A 22,084-nucleotide genomic window follows, 5' to 3' on the forward strand; every position below is an offset into this window, starting at 1 on the left:
AAGCAGCCAGAATCCCGCTTATCTGCAGTCATGGTACGCCTTGTGTTTCCTTCCTATTCTTAATCCAAGACTTTGGCACTACTTTGTTTTAGCCGATCTGCTTTAGCCGGATCCTGGAAGAGTAAAGGAAAACCTGTGTGTCTCAGCTCAAGCAGCAAAAACTCCTGAGGGAGAAATCAGAGGAAGGGACTCCTAGGACGGTATTCTTCAGGGATATAAAGTCAAGGCTGTCTTCCTCCCTGAGAGAGTAGCTTCTCCGGCCAGGTGTGGTAGCCACTGGTGCCCTGCCCAGCCCAGACTGCCTTCACCAGGAGCCCTGTGAGCACGTCCTCCATGACTGCATGCAGGTGCAGCACATGCACTTGAATCCTTGTCTCAGGCTCTGCTTCTGTGCAACTGGACCTGAGGCGGCAAGCCGGGCAGTTTACCATTAGGGAGTTTAGAGTTCTCCTTATGAACATTAACATGGCTGTGCCACCTCCTCTAACTGGACGGCCCCAGAATATACCCCCACAACTCCTGATTCTTATATCTCAGATGCACACCCAGGTATACCGGGGTGCTCTTCTATAAGATGGCATCTCACAGCAGAGTGAATGTGAGCTTAGGAGTCAGACAGCAACTTGGATCAGAATTCAGCTCAGCCACCTTCCAGCTGTGAGACCTTAGGCATGTCACTCTATTTTTATCAGCTTCTTCAATGGTTAAATGTGAATCCTTTTGGTGTTCACATGAGAAAAGGTGCATTGAAGTGCCTGGTAAATAGTAGGTGCTCATTAAGAGTAGCATTTACTATTCTGAATATGCGTTCCCTCACAAATACACCATACAAATATGAAAATAAAACAAAGGCATAAAATACCTGGGAATCTTTTTCCTTAGAAGGCAATTGCTTGCCGTAAATGTTTTATTCCCTGTCTGCGTTGCCTCTGGCCGCGCAGAATCAGTGAGGTCAGAGCTTTCTTCACAGCGTTGTCTCTTCCTCCTGACCTTCTACTTCATCTTGTATCAGAGTACACATCACAATGCCCTCCTGGGTTCAGCCACAACCTCGTAGCCATGGAGCTGAGTTGATTCACAGCTTTGGTGGAATCTGTGCTAAAAATCTCTTGTTTAAGTCCTTGTCCTGTGTTCCTTCAGATTCTAGTAGATCCCTGGCGTCTGCTGACTATTTGCCATGTGATCTCCAGCTCCGGTTGGATGTTTGTGATGTATTCCTGGGGACAGAGGGGTGCACACTGCAGCCAGCTCCCACCGAGGCAGGGACCCCTCCCCAGGGGAGCAGGGCTCTCTGCTCACAGACTTGGCCTTACGAACTCCTGCTAAGCTCCAAAGTGTATGTTCTGAGTCCTCACGAAGGCCTGTGCTGCCAGAGCCAGGAGGACGCTCTTCCCCCAAGGGTGTCACCCATGGCACTGGTGAACGAACCTTTATAAATTCATTTCTTCATTCATTTCTTCATTTTACTCTGGGCCAGATTCTATGCTTGACTCCTCTGGGCACTCAGAGATAAAAAGTGGGAGGCTCTGTTACATAAACTTAAACTTTCCAGGTTAACACTTTTACTAGTTAGGATAGCCCAGGCTCTGTTCCCAGAACAAATAAGCCCTGGAGCCTCCACCATTGGGCACAAAGCACCCAGGTCTTCTTGCTCATGTGCTGAGTCTTGTCTGTGTTTAATACAAGGCCTTGAGTCACTGAGGCAGGGAAGAGTGGCCTGGGAATCCTGCATAATGGATTTAGGGCCAGGAAGGGATTTGCTCCCATCACTTCCCCACATTGGCTGGTCCCCAGTCCCTTTGCCCCAACCTGACACAGGGGAGCCTTGATAGGTAGAGGTGCTGGTGGATACTGGGGAACGATCACAGGTTCTGCCACAGAGCTGCTGGCAAAAAATATGTAAAGTCAGAATCGTCTTGAATAGCCTTTTAAATGAGTGAAAAGTACAGAATTGGGACTCATTTTCACTCCTTATTGGTGACCATTATACTGTCTCTTAATAATCCAAAACAGTTTTTCTGTGCACACCTAAACAGACTACTGTTTCTTTGGGTAAGCACAGATGAAACTTCTGACATCATCTGGGGGCCAGAGGCTATGAAAAATATAAAAATACTAGAACCACACTCCACAGGCAAGAGGCTCGTGCTCCGGCAGCCACTGGGGAATGACTATCCAAGGCACCTTTTCCTCTTGCAAACTCCCCGCAGGGCGACCTCAGCAAGGGGAGCGGATGCTGGATTGCCTGACCGCGCTCTCTGTCGTAGAGCAAACTCAGGAGTGCAGTTGCGTGTGACGCTGTGGGGAAGGCCAGATCTATGAGCAAATGAGCGTAATAAAGTGTTGGAGATGTAGAGATGTCTATTTTGAAAATAGGGAAGGAAAAAAGAAACCATAGTTGAACTCTTTCTTTAACTGAGGGAGCAAACATCCAGAACAATTTCATAATGAAGGTGGCATGGGTCTGAAAATAACGCTGCTCTTTGGTTGGTCCCATCAGTGGAGGGCAGTTCAGCCTGCAGGCCCCAAGTCACCGAGGGAGGCAGGAGGCTGTGGGTGAGGTTCTGTTGACCCAGAAGGCCGGCCGCCTGGCCACAGACGGTCAGATGGTCGGATGTAGGAAGGATAGCCATTTGCACAACTTGGTTCTCGGTGATGACTCAGCAGGAGTCACAGGCTGAATCTCCAGATTGTGTTGGCCAATCACCCCGACTTTCATCCTACCCAACCCATCACATCCAGCCTTGGAACGGGAGTAGAATGAGAAAAACAGAGAAAGTTGGAGCTGGAGAGAGCATCAGGAATTGCCTCAATCAGGATTTTCAAAACTTCAGTGATTTGTGGATCTTTGCGGTATCTGCGTCGTCCTTGCTAATTACTTATTTTTCATTCAATAGCTTTACTCTTCTTTACTTAGTCATATGTTCTAGTTTATCATGTGATGATACTCACCAAATTGGGGGTTTTATGTGTTACTTATGCTTATTTTTCATATGCTATAAGTCAATATTGCACATAAAAACAGCTTACATCTGTACTCCACCAGTGGGATAGTTAACACTGTCGGGAACTCTGTGGTCCAGTCCCTTCATTTTAAAAAGGAGAATTCTAAGCGGAGGGAGGAGGAGGAGGATAATTTTCCCAGGGCGACACAGTAAACTGGGGTCAGGGCTTGGTCCCTGCCTGCTATGCCACGCTGGCTCTTCCCTGCTGTTGGTTTCCTCGCAGCACAGAGCTTTCTCCTTGCTCTGTGGCAGTCCTGCCTGGAATCGAGTCTCTCGATCCCTGAGCCCTGTCTCAGGCAACAGCCACTTCCTCCTGCCTTCTCACTTTCCTGCAAGGCCTCTTGAGCTGTGATATCACTCTAGGCCAGAAGTCTTTCTCTCCTCCTAGAGTCATACACCTGTTCTGTTCATTAATGTTGGAAATAATGACCATATTTACTGATACCATTTTACAGTGATAGGAGGTGAGGATCAGAGATGGTGAGTAATTTGCCCACAATCACAGAGCTGATGATATACCTGGACTCCAACTCCACAGTGTGTGGCTTCATCATCCACCCGATGACTTCCCAATGACCACCTCCCTTGTCTACTGCTTACTCTCCCAGGAACTCATCACTGCCTGGTACATCGGTTTCCTGACACTCATCCTGTCTTCATTTCTTGTCTACCTGGTTGAGAAAGATGTGCCAGAGGTGGATGCACAAGGAGAGGAGATGAAAGAGGAGTTTGAGACCTATGCAGATGCCCTTTGGTGGGGCTTGGTGAGTCACTAGTTTGAAGGCCAACCCTATGGGGATTGAATGTTAGAGACAGAGAGAGACAAAGGGTGTGGCATAGACATGGTCTGTCGGGCAGCTGCTTTCTGCAGTCAGAGGTAGAGCTCTTCCATCTCTGAACCTGTTGGTAGGAGACTCTCTCCCACCAGGGCATGCACTTGGAACGGGGTTTTCCCTGGTATTTATAAGTCAGAGCTTAGAATTATATGGTTGCATTTAGGGACCTTACGTTATTAGTCATAGGCTGTTACTAGCCAAGTCACACATGTGCAGACAAACCCAGTGGTAGATACACACGTGTGCCCAGACCTGTATAGGCTCATCCCCATCCCTGCAAGAATACATAGTGCTTATTGAAGGCTTACTTTGCTCTAGAGCATCACTCTGAGCACTTTATGTTTATTAACCTACTTTAAATGCAAACAGCTTCTATTATTAGCATCTTTTGAAAATTAAGGAAATTGAGGCATGAAGAGGTTAAGTAACTAATTAAAGTTTTCTCAGCCAATAGGAGGTTGACCTGAGATTTGATTTCAGTCAGGCTCCCGAGACCACACTGTTAACTGCTCTAATATTGTGCCTCCAATGTGCATGTACATGTGCATAAGTACATGTGTACTGACCACATAACATGTAAGCACACACAGAAATATGCTACACAGAGTAGAACAGATGTGTGCACAGACATTAGACATGCACATATACACACAATACATACGAATATGCTCACAAGTATGCATATTCATAAACATGATTATTCATAAAATGACACATTTGCATATATATATACATTAATGTACATATATATGTTTGCAATTATTGAAATATTTGTTGACTGATTGCCTGATAGGTCGGAAATCCTTAACTTATAAACAAGTCTCAAGGCTCCCCTATAAGTTACTTGATACTTGGTGTCTTTTTTCCCGTGGAAATCCTGTTATAAACCTCTGCCCAAGCTGAGACAGAGATTTGTAGGTAGAGCTCAGCTGACGTGCACTGTTTTCCTCTCCATAGGGGGCCCCATGTCTGAACTCTTCTCTTTTCAGATCACACTGGCCACCATTGGCTATGGAGACAAGACACCCAAAACTTGGGAAGGCCGTCTGATTGCTGCCACCTTTTCCTTAATTGGCGTCTCCTTTTTTGCCCTTCCAGCGGTAAGTACCTTCGATATGTGACATCCCCAGTGTGACATGCAGGACCCCTCACCATCTGGCCCCAGCTTAATTTTCCAGCCTCATCTTCTATCCTCTCACACCCTAAATCCCAAGCCCTATCTACTCACCAGCCGTTTCCTTAAGCGTGGTGGCCCTGCCTCCCCGCCACAGCCTGTGCCGCTTTCCTTTGCCAGGAGTGACCCCTCCAACGTCAGCTCCTCCTCCAAGGCCCAGTTTCAATGCTGGCTTCTTTACCTTGAGTGAGTTGTTCCCTCCTCTGGGCACAGCTCTGTAAAGGCATCTCTGGCTGTGCCGGGATTATGCGTTCCCATATCTGCCTCCCCTGAGGACTGTGAGCTGGGATTCTCTTTTCCATTCACGCATCCCCAGCGCCTTGCACAGGGCAGGTCCTTCATAGATGTGAGCTTCCTTCCCTTGTCCTGTTATTTATGTAAAAAATACATTTCCCTCAAGCATGTCTTGACATATGATAGAATACCTTCCCCAAAGCCCAGTGTCCAGAAATATAATAATAACAATAAAAATAGTTTGCATTTATGGAACTTACTTTGTGCCCAAATCATGCCAAATGCTTTACCTGCATCATCTAATTTAATCTTCATGACAACATTATGAATTGGTGTTGTATTTTTACCTCCATCTTTCAGATGAGAAAACCAAACCTTAAGTAGGTTAGTAAATTTCCACCGTCACAAGGCTACTGGGTTGTAGAGCCAGGAACCCCAAGTCCACTGGTTCTAAAGCCCTGCTCTTAATGCTGAAGCTTGAAATAATATTCATTTCTTAAATAACAGCCCCTCTGCCACCCCCTTCGTCTTCCATTCTTTTGTTGGTGAGGCTTTTTCTCTGGTGGCAGTGCCACCTTGTCTTTTCTGTTTTTTCCCAAGCTATTTGACATTGGGCATATGGCCTTCCTGAACCTTAGTTTTTTCAACAGTGAAACAGGCGAGGGGCATGAGGGTGCTGCACCCTCTCCAAGTTCTAGGTCAGCTTGAAAAGTGTGCTTCTATCCACTTAATCCACACGCAAGTCTGACCTGGAAATCAAAACAGATCGCAGTTCTGGGAAATGCTGGCCATAGTAAAAGTCTTGAGTGACAGTTCAAGCAGCTGAAATATTTTAAAAATTCAGTTAACATTTACTGGACATCTATTCTGTGCCATACACCCGACTAGGCAGTTCCTGTATATTATCTCACCTTTTTCTTAACAAAATTCTAAGGTAAGTACTATCCTCCTACCTCCCTGTGGAAGAAACTGAGATTGCAGCAAAGCTAACAGGCTTGCCCAGGGGCCCACAGCTGGGAAGTGGCAGAGACAGCATTGGAACCCAGGCCTTCCTGACTTCAAGGCTTGTCCTACTTAACCAAGCTCTGTACTCTTTTCAAGAGAAGGAAGGGGTCTTTCCCCCTTCCCCTTTTTGTGCAATGCTGTCACTGCAGGGCCTTGGAATGCCATTGAGCCCTGCAACACCTGCTGCCCCGGCAGCAGGGCTGAGCACTGGGAGAGTCCAGGTGGGGACTGACTGCCTGCCTGCATCTCCCTCCAGGGCATCCTGGGGTCGGGGCTGGCACTTAAGGTGCAGGAGCAACACCGTCAGAAGCACTTTGAGAAAAGGAGGAAGCCAGCTGCTGAGCTCATTCAGGTCTGTCTGCCTGAGAATGAACTAGAATGGGACTAATATCTGTAGTGTGTGTGTGTGTGTGTGTGTACCCGTGTATGCACGCCCAGGCAGGAGCAGGCCTGCTTGCACATGCTTGCTTATGGATGGCTATGGGAATTTCCATGGGTACTATGTGACCTGTCTCTCTGAGCCCTGAAGGTGACACTCCCATCACTGTCTCATTCAAGTTCTAAGCCAAGAAAGAAATAGACACAAGACTCGGGGGTCAACCTATCAGCTTTGTTACTGCTAATGTTGGAGAAGAGAATTTAGTTGGACCTGGGGCTGTACTAGGCTTCCTTTTCCTTCTACTTTCCATCCCAGGCTTGACCTAGGGACCTACAGGGAAGGCTCAGCCTAAAGTCTGGGTGCTTAGCCAGTCAGCTACAAGGAAAGCTGGCTCCTTCATGTCTGCCAAGGACACAGAGCCCCAAGCCAAGGGAGAAAGAGACACCTTACACGTGTGGAACACTGAGCCGAGTCACTGTTCCTCCTTCCCAGTAGACACTGTGAGCCAGCAGATGCTGGACACCTGCCAGCTCTCTATCCTCATCCCTCACCCTGCGTGAGCTGGGGGCTGGGGAGAGTAGTGAGAGGTGGTGAGAGAGGCAAACGTGTTCTCTCTTCTGCTTCAGAGGGAGCTCCTGCTTCATGCTTTTATGGGCCGTTGGGAACATGAGGGCACAGTGAGTGGGAAAGTGGAGTGTCCTAACTACAGCCACCTGAGTGCTCACCCACTCGTGAGCTTGAGTCCAGTTGTAGTGAGTGTCTCTGTGGGTCTGTGTATCTGACATAGGATGCTCCATGATGTCATCCTACATGTTGTAGTTTCTAGGTTGGTCCCAATATCCAAGAATCTGCCCCTAATAACCACCCTAACCCCAAACCATCAGAGCATCCCAGAGATTCCAGGATATTAGTATCAAAACCTCATCTCTCAGGCTCTCTCTTGCACCCAGAAGTCGTATAAAAGACTGTTTTCCTATCTGACTGTGAAGTCCCAAGGAGCCTTCTGGAAAGAGTAGTCCCTGTTTCTTTCGGGGATTTTATACCCACTCCACTCCAATTCATCTCTCCATGTCCCTTCCCACCACACCACCAATTGTAGCTCCAAGATGAAAGTTTTTCTTCCCAAAGAAACTACAAAAAGCCAAGAATCTTGGCTTCTCTGAATGTTGGCTCAACGCACATTCAAATTCTTAGGAGTCAAGGGCTTAGAAATTGTTTTAATGTTGTGGGCTTCTGTGTGAAAGTTTCAGGCGATCCCAGGTCGTTTCTGCCCCTCTTTTTTCTCTACAGGCTGCCTGGAGGTATTATGCCACCAACCCCAACAGGATGGACCTGGTGGCGACTTGGAGGTTTTATGAATCCGTCGTCTCTTTTCCGTTCTTCAGGCAAGTGGAGACTCATCTGAATGCTCAGGCCATGACTGACTGTCCTTCCTGTGGGCTGTGTTTAGGTCTGTGGCCTCACAGTTTCCTGGAGGACACCCTTCAGGGCAGTGGTTCCCCACACGGGCTACACTTTAGAATTACCTGGGAGCTCAAAAAGTCCCAGTGCCAGGCCACATGTCAGGTTGATTGAATCAGAATTTCCAGGGCAGAGACCTGGGCATCAGTATTTTTTGAATCTCCCCGGATGATTCCAGTGTGCAGCTGGGGGTCAGCAGCTAGCCAGCATGCAGTGGCTGACAAGGAAAGGTCCCATCAATGTGTGAGCAGGATCGGTGGGCTGAGGAAGCGGGGAGCCTGCACAACAGGCCACCCAGCACCCTGGGTGCTGTTCCCCCCGGCACGGCCTGCACCCACAGACCACTCTGTACTTTGGAAAAGGGAAGGTGGAAGAGGACAGCAGAAGAGCCCTATGGCTGTCCAGAGATGCTTTTTTGTGTTCCCCAAGGTGGGAGATGGAATTCAAGGCCTCAAAGAAAAACAAGAACCTCTTTCCATGGCCAAGAAGTGGAGAAAAGGAGAGAGAAATGAATATGTATTGGATGTCCAATATGTTCCAGGGATCCAAGTTCATATTTCATTTAATCCTCACAGGTACCCTATGAGATAAGTCAGAGGTTCTCAAATGTTAAGTTGTGTTAGATTCAACGGGGTAATCGTGAAAATGCAGGTCTGGCACCACCGTCAGCAATCCTGATGGAGGTGTGGTGGTAAAAGTGTCTTGAGCAGGAGTCCTGGGGCGAGTGTGGTCACTGGCCCACAGTCCACACTGGCAGACAGGCTGAATGGTGTGTATTCCTGCTCGGCCAGGCTCAGAAACTTTGGACATTTTGACCAACGTCAGCCACATCTAGAAGCCTCCAAAGCCCGTGATCTTTTCACTACGTGAGCTTCTAAATAGACTGCTCCTTTCCAGGTTTTAGATACACTGGTCCTGAGCTCAGATTGTTAGGTTGTGGGTAGGATGCTAGACTCCTAGAGCTATTTTTTTTTTTTTTTAATTTTTTTATTTCAGCTTATTATGGGGGTATAAAAGTTCAGGTTATATACGTTGCCCATATACCGCCTATCCCCCCGAGTCAGAGCTCCAAGCATGTCCATTTCCTAGAGCTATTGACTTAGAAGAAAAAGTAGGCAGACAGCCTCATACGGGGTTGGGACCTACTCCAAAGTGGGTTTCTGTCATATGTCTGCAGGTTCAGTGGCCATAGTATAGCCCAGGACTAGGTGGGAGGCTTACCATGGCCCCACACACTCCGACCAGTCTTTGAACTCTGCCTCAACTTATCTTTCTACCCCATCACCAGATTATGATAAAGATTTAAGGAAATATAGGAGATATGGGTTCTACTGACTCATTTTCCTGCACAAAACCTTCCAGTGGGTGACCACAACAAAGAGAAGAAAGTCCAAAGCCTGACCATGACCTTCAGGGCTCTGCCCACGTCCTCCACTCACCTCCCATTATGCTTTCACTCCTCAAGAGGTTCTAGTGGTGGTGCCACTTTCTATTAATATTTGGGGCATTGAGTCCACCAATGGTTTTGAACCCCTTGTATGTGCTGAGCACCGGGGCAGACCATGGAGACCATGATCAGACCAAAGTCAGATCATGCGTGACTTGTGAAGGAATCTGACTTTGATCCTGAAGGCAAGGAGAAGCCATGTGAGCCAGAGAATGACATGATCAGACTGTGCTCCAGGAAGATGACAGGAGGGAGTATGGAGGGTGGATTGGATGGGCTTGAAGAGTCAGGACAGGAGTTGGCTAGCAAATGATCGTGGGTTTCATAGTAAGAGGAAATGAGAGCCTGACCAAGGCAAAGGCAGTAAGAAGGGCAACCAGAGGGAGGACCTGAGAGAGAACAGGCAAAGGGACTGAGACTGTGGAAGGGTTAGAGAATAAGAGGAAAAAACATCTTCAATAAATGAGTGATAAGCTTTGGGCTTATTCATTGTGTCTTCTTACTTGTAATTAGATTTACATGCTCTGAAGATGACCTATATGTTTCCTTTTGATTCTAGAATTCTGTTATTGTTGTAATTGTTGAGGTTTTTGGATATCATGCAGCAGAGTGTCTTAGAATAGTCAGATGACCTCCTCTTGAGAGAACAGAGTGACCTTGAACTCAAAAACAAGAACACATTGGACATAGAACCGAGACGTGTGCTATGCATCTCAAGGTCTTGGCAATGGACCCACTCTTTTCAGTTGATTTATTATAAAAGGCATTGTCCTCGCTGTGAGGGACTTGTAGGAATACACTGTGCTGCAGACAGCGGCTGTGGTGTGGGAATGGTTTTTAAACGAAGAGAGAACATTTCATTCTTTCTTTCTTTTTTCCAAGGACAAAAGTATAAAGTCACTGGAGAAATTAACTTAGCAACCATTCTGAAGCAGGCAGCCCCTTGGGAAAAGAAAGTCCGTGAATTCAACCCACTCCATATGTTAATGGCAGAGAAGTAGCTGACAAAGTACTGATGTGTCTCACCTGCCTTCTAAAGATTTTTTTTTTGTCTTTCTTGATTTCTTTTAAATAACAACTTTATTGAGATAAGTCTCACAACCCATAAGATGATTTCACATACCATAAAAAGTACCCTTATAAGGTGGATAATTCAGTGGGTTTGAGTATATTCACAAAATAGGCCACTGACCACCACTAGCTTATTCCAGAACAATTTCATTACCCCAGAAAGAAACCCTGCACCCATTAGCAGTTATTCCTGGTTCCCTCTTTCCTCCAGCTCCTGCAACCAACAATCTATTTTGTCTCTAGTCTGCCTATTCTGAAATATATAATACAATATCAAAATCATATAATGTGTTGCCTTTTATGTATGGTTTCTTTCACTTTGCATAATGTTTTCAAGTTTCATCCCTGTTGTAGTATGTACCAGAGCTCTTAATTCTTTTTTATAACCAAATAATATCCCATTACATATACCACATTTTTAAATCCATTCATCAGTTGATGAACATTTGGGTGTTTCCACTTCTTGGCTACTGTGAATGGTGTTGCTGTGAACATTCAGGTGCACGTTATTTTGTGGATGTATGTTTTCAACTATCTTGAGTATATGCCTCGGAGTTAAATTGGCAAGTCTATGTTTAGCTCTTTGAGGAACAGCCAGACTGTTTCCATAGTGGTTGCATCATTTTACATTCCTGACAAAGGTTTCGGAAGATAAATTTGTGTAGCCCAGTTGCAACAGTCACGCCATGTCAGAATTTCCAGCTCAGTGTCATCTTTTGCTAATATGCACATATCTGTGTGTTTGGGGCTAGCAGTGATGGATGATGGTGTTCTGTTTTTGTTTTTCTTTTATTACTACTTACAAGTATAAACTCATTGTTCTTGAATTGCAAAGAACCTCGGAGAGTTTTAAGTCCAAACTCAATTTTATATGAGAAGAAACTGGGACCCAACCTCCAGAAGTTCAGGAACCTGCTCAAGGCCACACAAGTTGGGCATATCTAAGACCAAACCCAGGTCTTTTGATCTGCTGGCAGTGGACACTGCATAGACTTAACATAAGTAGGTGGTAGGAGTCTGAGAAGGTATGGAAAGATGCTGGGGTTGGGGGTATGGTAGATTAAACATTCTTGTATGCAAGCAGGGATGAGAGCAGATGTTTAAAACCAGACATTGCTTTCCATCAACAGAAAAGCATATACAGTGTTAGCTTCCCTAAAAGTGATGGTGGAATACACCTGACTTCACATATTCTATAGCTGCACTGTCCAATATGGTAGCTGCTGGCCACATGTGGCTATTGAACACTTGACTGTTACTAATGCAACTGAGGTACTAAGTTTTTAATTTTAATTTAAATAGCCCTATGTGACTAGTTACTAGCGTATTGGATAGCACAGCTCTGGAACTGATGGATATTAGAACCGAAATAGAGATGAGGAGACTTGGGTCTAGGAAGTAGAGGCTACTTGACCAAGAATGGTTAGTTCATTGTGCAACCAGGACTTGTTCCTTTTATGACCAGCGTCAAAATATTGCAGTGCTTAGCAGTGGAGAAAGGGAGCACTCTATGCAGTAGTCATTTCCTATGGCCAATAGCACTGGATCTGCTTTCACTTACGCTGTCTTATTTAAGCTTTAGGATGTCTTGGAAGGTAAGTAGAGGGTAACTCCATTTGTCATAACTATATAATCAGAGCATCAGTGTGATTAATTAGCCTGCCTAATATCTATCACTCAGCTAATAAATGATGGAACAAAGATTGGAACCCAAGTCTTATGTCAAAGCCCATGTTTTTCCCATTGTATCTCTGGGAAGAAAACATGATTTAGGGAGAAAATTGGATAAAAGTAAAATGAGACAAGAGTTATTTGGATAATAATACCCACTTCTGAAGATTGTTGTTGTGATGGTTAAATTGAAGAAAATGTGGAAGGTAGTTGTCTTGTACCTGGCCCACAGCAGGTGTTCAGTCTGTGCTGGAAGGAAGTATCGATGCTATAGCATAGAGGAGATGAAGAGGGAAGGTAGGACCCTAAGCTCCCAAACTATCATCCTGGGAAACCACCGTTAGCAGCCACGGGGCCAGAACACCCTGGCTGGGATGTTTCTATTCATTTATTCCATTCCTTTAGCAAATGTTCACTGAGCATCCCTTATGTGCTGGGCACTGTGTTTGGCATCTGACAGTGAACCACACAGACCCTCTGTGCTGATCCCGTCAAAGGACAGTGGAGACAGGACAGGGAAGTACCCACTGGATGTTGTCACTTGGAATTTGTCAGGCCCTGGGCTAGAGCACTGTCAGGGGAGCGGGGGGCGTAGAAGCCAGACAACATGGACTGAAGAGTGATGAGGAAATGAGCACGTGGGGACAGCGAGCGCAGGTAACAGCTGGGGTGGGACGTGGAGCCAGGGTTATTCCTTCATGGGGAGGGTCTGGTGCAGAAGGCTGAGTGCAGAGGGGAGGGGTGGAGGAGAGGGCACAGTGGGGGCTGTGCTGTCATCAGGAGCGCAGGCCCTTCATCCACGGCACAGGACAGAAGCCCCGGGCGTGTCTAACTCTCTAACCCTTCTCTCTGCGGTGACTTCTCCTCCAGTCTTGCCTTCAGTTGCCCAGTCAGCTTTTCTGTCACCTCTTTTTGCCCACCCTACTTCTTCTGGATTCAGAGACCCAGAGAATCCCAGAAGGTCAGAGCTTTCTCTGTGCACATGCTTTGCGACCAGCTAACCCACCCTCTATAGTCCAGGAGGGGAAACGGCCTGGAGGCTGTGTGATCAGCCCAAGGCCACACTGGAACTAGACGCTGAGCTGGCCGTGGACGAGGGATTCTCCACTCTTCAGTGGCCCTTTTGCTTCTGTGCCATGATTCTCTTATTCTCTCCCCATGGCCCCTGGACTCCCGGGATAGGCCATTCTTTCAACATTTAGTGAGCACTCCCCACATGCTGGGGTGTAGGGTGCTCAGGGGCTCTGCCCTCAAGGGGCTCACAGACTACACTGATTCTAGGACAGTGTGACCCCAGTGATGATGGCAGAGACTGATCCCACATGTGCAGGGATTGGCTCAGTCTAGATCCCAGGCAGCTGCATAAGAACGCCAAGGAGAGGCCCCTCCAGGTGGAACGTAACTGCTAAGTAAGGCTGTTTTAGCGACAAAAGGAAGGGAGCTCTAGGCAGGGGCACAGCCTGAGCTCAGAGTCCTGGGTGTGTGCACAGCACAGCAGCAGCACCCCGTGGCTCGGAGTGGGGGCTCTGGGTCAGGTCCCCTGGGTTTGGATCCTGCCTGCTGCTTCCTGTATGCCCTTGAGCAATTTATTTAACTTCTCTGTGCCTCAATTTTCTCTTCGGGAAAATGGGATGATAACAGCACTTACCTCATAGGGTTGTTCTGAGGATTAAATGAGTTAATCCAGGCTGTTTTAAGAACCACGGCCTTGTAGTATAGTTTGAGGTCTGGCAAATCAATGCCTCCCATTTTGTTTTTGTTGCTTAAAATTGCTTTTGCTATACGGGGTCTTCTCTGGTTCCATACAAAGTGTATAATTATTTTCTCTACATCTGTGAAGAATGATGTTGGTAGTTTAATAGGGATTGCATTGAACCTGTAAATCACTTTGGGTAGTATAGACATTTTAACAATGTTGATTCTTCCGATCCACGAACACGGTATATTTTTCCATCTATTTGCAAGTTCTGCTATTTCTTTTCTCAGTGTTTCATAGTTTTCCTTATAGAGGTCCTTTACCTCTTTAGTTAGGTATATACCTAGATATTTTATTTTCTTTGTTGCTATTTTGAAGGGTATTGAGTCTTTAATTTGGTTTCCCGATTGACTGTTATTGGCATATATAAATGCCTCTGATTTGTGTATATTAATTTTGTAGCCTGAGACTTTGCTATATTCGTTAATCAATTCCAGGAGTCTCATGAAAAGCGCTTACAGTAGTATTTGAGTGATAATTATTGCTCAGTCAAGGTTAGCAGTGATGACAGTGTCGACTATGGTGATGGTGGTGGTGACAGTTATGGGGTGTGTGGCAGCTACATTATCACATTCCTGGCTTCCTGATCTGTCCCGGCACTAAACAAACCCGCTAAGCCCAGCACGAGGGCTGGGGGCAGAGTCGGTGCTCAGCAGACATTTTCTGGACGGATGAACGATGAACGTGTGGCTGGGAGGAACCCCAAGCGGGCAGAGCCAGCGGCAGCGGTGGGGCCGGGGTCTGGCTGGGGAAACCCACCACCTTGGCTGTTTCCCTCCACACGCACCATCGAGTCCTAGAGCTCCGCTCTGCCATCCTCAGAGGGAAGCTTTGGCGCAGACACTGGGGAAGGATGCAGCTGTTCCGTGTCATTTATGCTTTGTTTATTTATATTTTTCTTTCTCTCTCTTCTTACAGGAAAGAACAGCTGGAGGCAGCAGCCAGGTAAGTTTCTGATTATGAGTCCCCGTCTTCCCACCACTGTGCTGGGACAGGGGGTCAGGTTCTGTATGGTGTAGGGCCCCTGGTGGCTGTGCTGGTCCCAAGATAGAGTCCTTGGGGCTCACGGCTGTTCTGACCGCTGCATTCCTTTGCCACTTTCGTGTCGATTTACTCAAGGACGCCTTAATAGGAATCACAGCCGCAGCCGCTTATTAGTGTCTCCGGTGGGCTGGGTTCTGTGCCAGGAGTTCCGCATACGTCATCTCATTTGGTCTTCACAACCACAATGTAAGACAGGCCCTGATATGCTCATTTGTGGATGAGGAGATTGGGGCTCAGAGAGGTTGAGTCATTCGCCTTGGGTCACACAGCGACTGAGTGGCAAGACCAAAATTCAGAGTCAGGTACGAATATTATGACTATGTTATTTCCATGACATACTGCTTCGTTTGCTTCTCGGGCTCACGGATGGTACTTCAGAAAGTGAACGAGACTGTAGTTCATGATTCCTACAACTGTGGAGGTTTCCCCACATTTACTGCAGGGCACTGCGGAGACAGGAGACACTGCTGGAGGGTTATGATTGTTCCTCTGACCCCCTCCTTCTCTCTCTCGCTCTCAGTGTCACAATGTTGGGGGGACTGGTGACTGTGTTCTAGACTGCAAAGAAAAACCACCTCTTGCAAACATCAAACTACTTATATGTTTATAAACATAAATATATATTGTGTGTATACATATAAACTATATATTTTTAAACTGTTATTGCTGAAAAACCACATGTGAAGCCTCACAATTGATCTCCTGGACTCCACGTCCAACTTCTCTCCTTCTAGAGCTGACAGAATTTGGGCAGAGGAGGTGACAGGGCCCTGAGCTACCTTGTAGGGGAACCCCTTGAGAACAGCGGCCTTTGGGAAGCTGAGTCAAGTCCTCTTGAGGGAGCACGTAGAGCCCCACCCACACGTCATCTCACCTGGAAGGAGCAATTGCAGACAGCGCTTCGTGTGTGTTTCCAAACAGCTGCTTGTTTCTCGCCCAGACCCAGTTTGGACGGTAGGGGTGTTTGGGGAGATTGGAAAGGAAGGCTGGGTAATTGACAATGACAACGTCAGGACAGTTGCTAGAGGACCTTCCACACTCGTGGCTCCTAAGGCAGAGTGGGAAGATACCACAGAGAACTCTTCCAGATATTTCTATAAAGCTGAGGCCCCCTGAGAGGATCGGCTCACCCCAAGTCCCACAGCCCATGCACCAGAGGTCACGGCGTCCAGGTTTCAGGACTCCCAGCGGGGTGTTCTTTACTCTCCTTCTCTCGTGACCAGCGGGGTTTTGAATCATGCAGATGTGGACACCGCAAGTGAACTATTATATCTACCTTTAGAGCCTTTTCTATACAGACATGAACAGAATTCAGCCAAACTGGAATGTGTCACTACGCATTGAATTCGGCGCTGCTGGTTCAATTAGGGCCCAGACAGATGCATTTTGAGGCTTCCCTGGGGATGCCTCTGCAGTCATGGAAAAGGGACTCTCTGAAATCTGGTCATCAACTCCCTCATGCCCCTTTCAAGAACCTCCACTCTGCCACGGGTGCAGCAGGAAAATCTATTTCATGATCTCTCAGGGTCAGAGTTGCTAGGTATTTGGTGGCTCTTCCTCCTCAAAGGAGAAGAGCAAGGTCAGTTATGTGAGCCGCTCAATCTCCTTCAACCACGATTGGAACAGCAGTCAGGTTTGGCTGACGGGTTAGCAGGTGAGATGCCAGGTGCGATTATAATTGCACAATCTGGAGGTGAGAGTGAGATCTGGAGGTAGGGTGGGAGAATTGTCCACAGAGAATTCAATTCCTTTACCCAGGAAGGCAGGGAGCACGGTGACTACAGGATGGTCAGCAGTGTACGTATGCGTTAGATTAATACTTACTGACATGCATCTTCCACCTTCTGCAACCAGCTGACAGCTAACCGGTGTTCCAATCTTACTTTATTAGTGTTTCTAAATAGAGTCAGTTCATCTTAGTGCCTGCTTCTAGCATAAGTATCCACACATTTGTTTACTTGTCAGCTGAGGAAAGAATTATATTCTCAGTGACTTAACAGATCCTGGGGCTATTTGGGGGATAAGAAAAATAACTTGTTAGTCAACTTATTGGAAAGAGCTCAAGCCCATAGTTAGTTATAAAGCTATTGCTTTATAAAGGTTGTCTTGACTGTTTTGATTTATGTGGACTTGTTTGAGGAACATAAGCCCAGATGAATTCTTGCTATGACTGAGAGATTGGCTTTGATAATGGCTTTGATAATTTTATGCTGAGTGCTTTATGTGTGTCATCTTGAGTCTCATAAAAATGGAGGCAGTTGACACCACTCGTCCCTGCTCACCTAGTTTAGATGCTCCACCCACGGTGCTCTCAGGTAGGACTCAGAACTTCCCTAATAAAGCATATGTGTGTGTGTGTGTACACTTTATTATGGTCAACCCCTAGTGAGCCCATAATAGAGGTTGGCTGTCTTCCCTCTGATTAACCTCAGAATCATAGATCCTGAAAAGGAAGCATAAAATGTCTCTCTAGACCGTGAGCCCCACAGGGTTACCACTGTGCCTGAAACCTAGGGTATACCCCATAGATATTTGCCAAGTGAATAAATAAATGACCTGATTAAAGGGTGGATTGTACCTCCATTTCACTTACAAGGAAGTTGAGCTCAAGCATTGACATAGCGTACACCCTAAGTCATACACAGGAATAGCCAAGGTGGGCCTTTCAGATGCAGCTCTGCCTGGCTCTCTGAAGAAGCCTGTGCTCCTTCCGCCACATCAGGCTGGTTCTGCTGCAGCACAGGTGGCTGCTGTGCCCGCCTAGCTGTCCACGAATAGTGAGGTCATTGATCCAACAGACGCGTGATCTGAACACTTGTTCTTGCTCGGCCTGGAAATCCTACCTCCATCTTCATATGCCTTCTTCTTCACTTCATTTGGGACTCTACCTAGTGTCACTTCCCAAGAGAGGCTTTCCCTGACCCTCCACTCACGCCCCTCAGTATCCATGCCCTTGATCCTGTGATGATTCCTTAATATATTATATGTATTAGACCAAATGTTTCCAAGAGGCTGGACTCTGTTTTATTCACTGCTTTATCTCCAGCACCTGAAAAAGTGCCTGTAACACACCTGGCATGTGGTCAGCTTTTGGTAGATACGAACTTACTGAGAGAGTGGATGGATGGATAGATGGATGGGTGGATGGACAGACAAACTCTTTATTCTGCAAGTGTCACAGACACAACTTAAACTACTCTGGACCAAGAGCAATGATGTGGCTCACACAGCCGCTCATCAGAGCGGGTGGGGACCCCTGAGAAACAAGGAATGGAACCCTCTGGGTTTCCTCTCTTTGTCTCTCGCCTCTGCTTCTCCTTTTGTGATGATTTCACCCCATCAGCTGACTTTCTCCATACCAATGAAACTGTTGATGCTGAGAGACTCAGGATCATGTGTTTTTTTCCTCTTTCTTCTGTCCATCTGTCCTTCACCCAACACTAGTTTAAAAAATCCCTGAGAAGTACTCCGATCAGCCCAGTCTGGGTCACACATTCACACCCTGGACAATCTCCGTACCTCGGAAGGTAAAGGCTGACCATATGGGCCGGGTTTCCACATTAGAGTGGGTGGGTGCACATGTAAGTTCCACGATTAGAAGCCCCCACTAGAGTCACTTGATGGAAATGGGGAGAATCAGGTCCTGAAAAGAATAGGCTCCTGTTTTCCCAAAGAATGAGGATGAAACATCAAGCAGACACAAACAATAGTTGTTCGTCACAGGCATAAAGTCTATGTATACATTTTCAAATTCCTAATAATCATATTGCGATTCTTCCCAAGTCTTCTGAGAGTGTGGAAATTCCATTTTTATGGCTTAAAAAATATGGGACAGGATGATCCTCCCTGGGTGTCACATAGCCCGCTCTCTACCTACAAGCACATCATTCATCAGCACATGAGAATGTGTCACAGCGCCTTGACTTGGTTCCATCAGCCTGAAAACAGGAATTTTCACTAAATGTATCCCCTAAGCCCTCATGGTTTGCTGTGTTAGCTTCCTGCAGCAGCCATAACAAATTGCCACAAGCCGAGTGACTTAAAACAGCAGCAATGCATTCCCTCACAGTTCTGGAGGCTAGAGGTCTGAAATCAAGGTGTTGCCGGCCCATGTTCCCTCTGAACACTCTGTAGAAGCATCCCCTTTGTCCCTTCCTAGCTTCTCATAGTTAATGGCATTCCTTAGGGTTCCTTGATCTTATAGACCCATCACTCAATCTCTGCCTCCATCTTCACATGGCCTTCTGCCCTCCGAGCGTGTCTGTCTCTGTGCCCAAATCTCCCTCTCCTTTCTCCTATACAGACAACAGTCATTGGCCCATGCTAATCCAGGACGCCCTCATCTTAACTTAATTACACTGAAAAGACCCTATTTCCAAACAAGTCTCACTTATAGGTATCAGGTCAGGCATTGAACATGTTTTGAGGGGACACAATTCTACCCTCTGCATTTGCAAAGGCAAGTATTATGGGTTGCATATGGTAGGAAGCTGTCTCAATAGATCCGGGATAGAAGATTTCAGATGGATATTTATGAAATATTTAGATTTTATTATCCGCCTACACCGATGAGAACACTGAGGATTAGTGAGGTGAAACAACTCACACAGGGACTGGGATGTGAACCCGGGTATGACCAGATCCCTCCAGATCTGTGGTCCTTTCTCCTTGTTAACCAGGGACCAACAGTAACCAGGTAGTGGAATTGGGAGGTGGTCATAGCCATAAGGGTTGAGAACAGACTCCAGAGTTAGACAACCAGACTTCAAAGCCCAGCTCCCCTTCTTACTAGCTGTGTGTTCTTAGCAACTCACACAACCTCTCTGTGTCTCCATGTCCTTATCTGTGAAGTGGGGGTGATAATGGCACTGACCTCATAGGCTGGCTGGAACGACACCTGGCTGGAATGACACCTGTCATGCCTAGAAGAGAGCCCAGCATATAGCAAATGCTTATGAGAGATTAGTGCTGATCAATTGGTGTATTATTCATACACGAAATTTGGGTATATGGAGAAAATAATTTTTTTAGGAGACCATCAGAGAAAAATATATTGCTCTTCACAATCCCATCAGTGTGTAAGTCGGTGTGTCTTTGGAGCACCAGCTGCAATGCCCTGGAATCCTGCTTATAGATTCTCAGACTCACCGGATCAGAGGAAACCAAACAGGCCCTCGAGCTCAGCAGTGCTGACTTGCAAACCTGCCCAAATGAGGGAGAGCCAGGTTAACACATGGGAGTTATTTCAAAGTTGTGATGCTGTTCCTTCCAGGCCATGGGCGGGCCAGTCACAATCCTGCCTCTTCCTCGCCTTACCTGTTCTTCTCCCTCCCCAGAATAGCAAGGCACTTAGGAATGACCTGCCACCGGGACCCATGTCTCCTATCACTAGAAGGCAGAGGTTGGGCTCCGCGATTCCCAAGCCACTTCAGGGCCTGTGTGCTGTCAATGGAAAAATCCCAAGGTTTATGAATTTGGAGAGGAAAACTTTATTTCTTATAAAGTGTTACAACCTTCAGGCTATGAAGCAACACTCTGGCCAAAACCAGAGGCAGATACTTGGAGGGAGGGAAAGGTGAGACAGGAATTTATGCTAAACAGGTTGGCCAAGTATGCATATTCAACAGGTTCTAGAAGCAGCTACGAATATTCACAAAGGGGGACTGGCACATGCACAGTAAACAAACATGCATGTTACATACGCCCCACATTCACTCTGGAGTGGAGACTACACCTGAAAACGTATTACAATTGGGCTCTACATGACATAAGGTAGAGCAGGGACACAAAGGCACTCAGTGTTCAGCTGCTGTAAACTGGCCAGAACCAGTCCACGACTGGTGGTCTCTTACCAGGAGAAAGTTAGTGAAATCGGTCTCTTGAGCAATCAGAGCTGTAGCTGTGGCCTGTGGAACAGGTGGTGGGGCCAGTTAGTATCTGGCAGTCAGTGAGCTGCAGTTGTTTTAATATTGCTTATGCTAGTGCTTGTTTACCTGCTAGAGTGGGGAAAAAAAAAACTTGTGGCAATTAGAACATTGTTTATTCCATAAGTGTAGAGTGTGTGACTTAACCCTTGCCTGGCATGGCCTTAGGTCTTATTTATAATTTGGTATTTTATTGCCACAAAGAGTCCCTTCAGTCAGTTTTGTGATCTCTATTTTAGCAGTGCTGTGAGTTGGTGGCCACAGAAGCAGAATTGAAGTCATGTTGTCTTGTCACATTAGACATTGGAAGTTACAGATTACTTTTAATGATTTTGGCTATATGATCTTTGAGCATATTACCAAACTTCCCCGTGCCTCAGTTTCCTTATCTGTATGATGGTTATAATAAGAGTACCCACCTCCTACAGCTGTGGCGAGGATTAGGTGCTTAGACTAGAACTTGGCCCATGGTAAGTGTTACTTAAGAGCTTACTTTTATTATTACAATTATTAGTATTCTCACCGACACCCACATTTCTAGGTTTTCTGTGCCTGGGGTCCCTAGAAATGCAACTCTTATAGTATAGGGCTAGCTTAGGAATCGGATCAACCCAAGTGTGCATCTTGGCATTGCAATACTTTTCTCCTCCCTGCCTTCCCTAACCTAAACACTGAGCCCTGCTTTTGTTAGCCCGCTAGACTCCCAGGAAACTGTAACTCACAGCTTAGTGGGGAGGCCCTCACCATCTGATGGGGGAAGTGGTTGTGTCTGCCAAAAAGAACAATATAGCGTGTGTCGGGGGGTGCTGGTGTGGAGATATTACAGACTCAGGGGTAGAGGGAACAGGCACCAAGGAAGAGAACTCTAAGTTCCACCTGGAACAAGAAACCAAGAGAAAATCCACTGAGGGGCTTTCATTTGGCCCAACTATCAAGAGCTCAGTAGATTTTCACTGGGCTAAGAAAGGGATTAAGGCCCTAATTTTGTTCCTTCCTACCCTCATTCTTTCATCCTTCCAGTTAGAAAGCCTTGGGCCCCTGAGTCTGTGATCTTTTCCCAGGCCACCTGTTTCTATA

At 46.6% G+C, this 22,084-nt stretch overlaps 1 protein-coding gene across 1 annotated transcript in view; it reads left to right on the forward strand.

Moving 5' to 3' along the window:
• The window catches only part of KCNQ3 (potassium voltage-gated channel subfamily Q member 3), a 296,583-nt gene that overhangs the window by 255,934 nt on the left and 18,565 nt on the right, over positions 1-22,084 (forward strand). The window contains exons 5-9 of the mRNA XM_069465967.1: positions 3,614-3,769; positions 4,831-4,941; positions 6,511-6,606; positions 7,924-8,018; positions 14,958-14,984. Of these exons, the coding sequence (XP_069322068.1) occupies positions 3,614-3,769; positions 4,831-4,941; positions 6,511-6,606; positions 7,924-8,018; positions 14,958-14,984 (485 nt within the window). The remainder of the gene's footprint in view (positions 1-3,613; positions 3,770-4,830; positions 4,942-6,510; positions 6,607-7,923; positions 8,019-14,957; positions 14,985-22,084) is intronic.

The sequence above is a fragment of the Eulemur rufifrons genome, chromosome 3 (genome assembly GCF_041146395.1).
Source record: "Eulemur rufifrons isolate Redbay chromosome 3, OSU_ERuf_1, whole genome shotgun sequence".
Taxonomy (NCBI): Eukaryota; Metazoa; Chordata; class Mammalia; order Primates; family Lemuridae; genus Eulemur; species Eulemur rufifrons.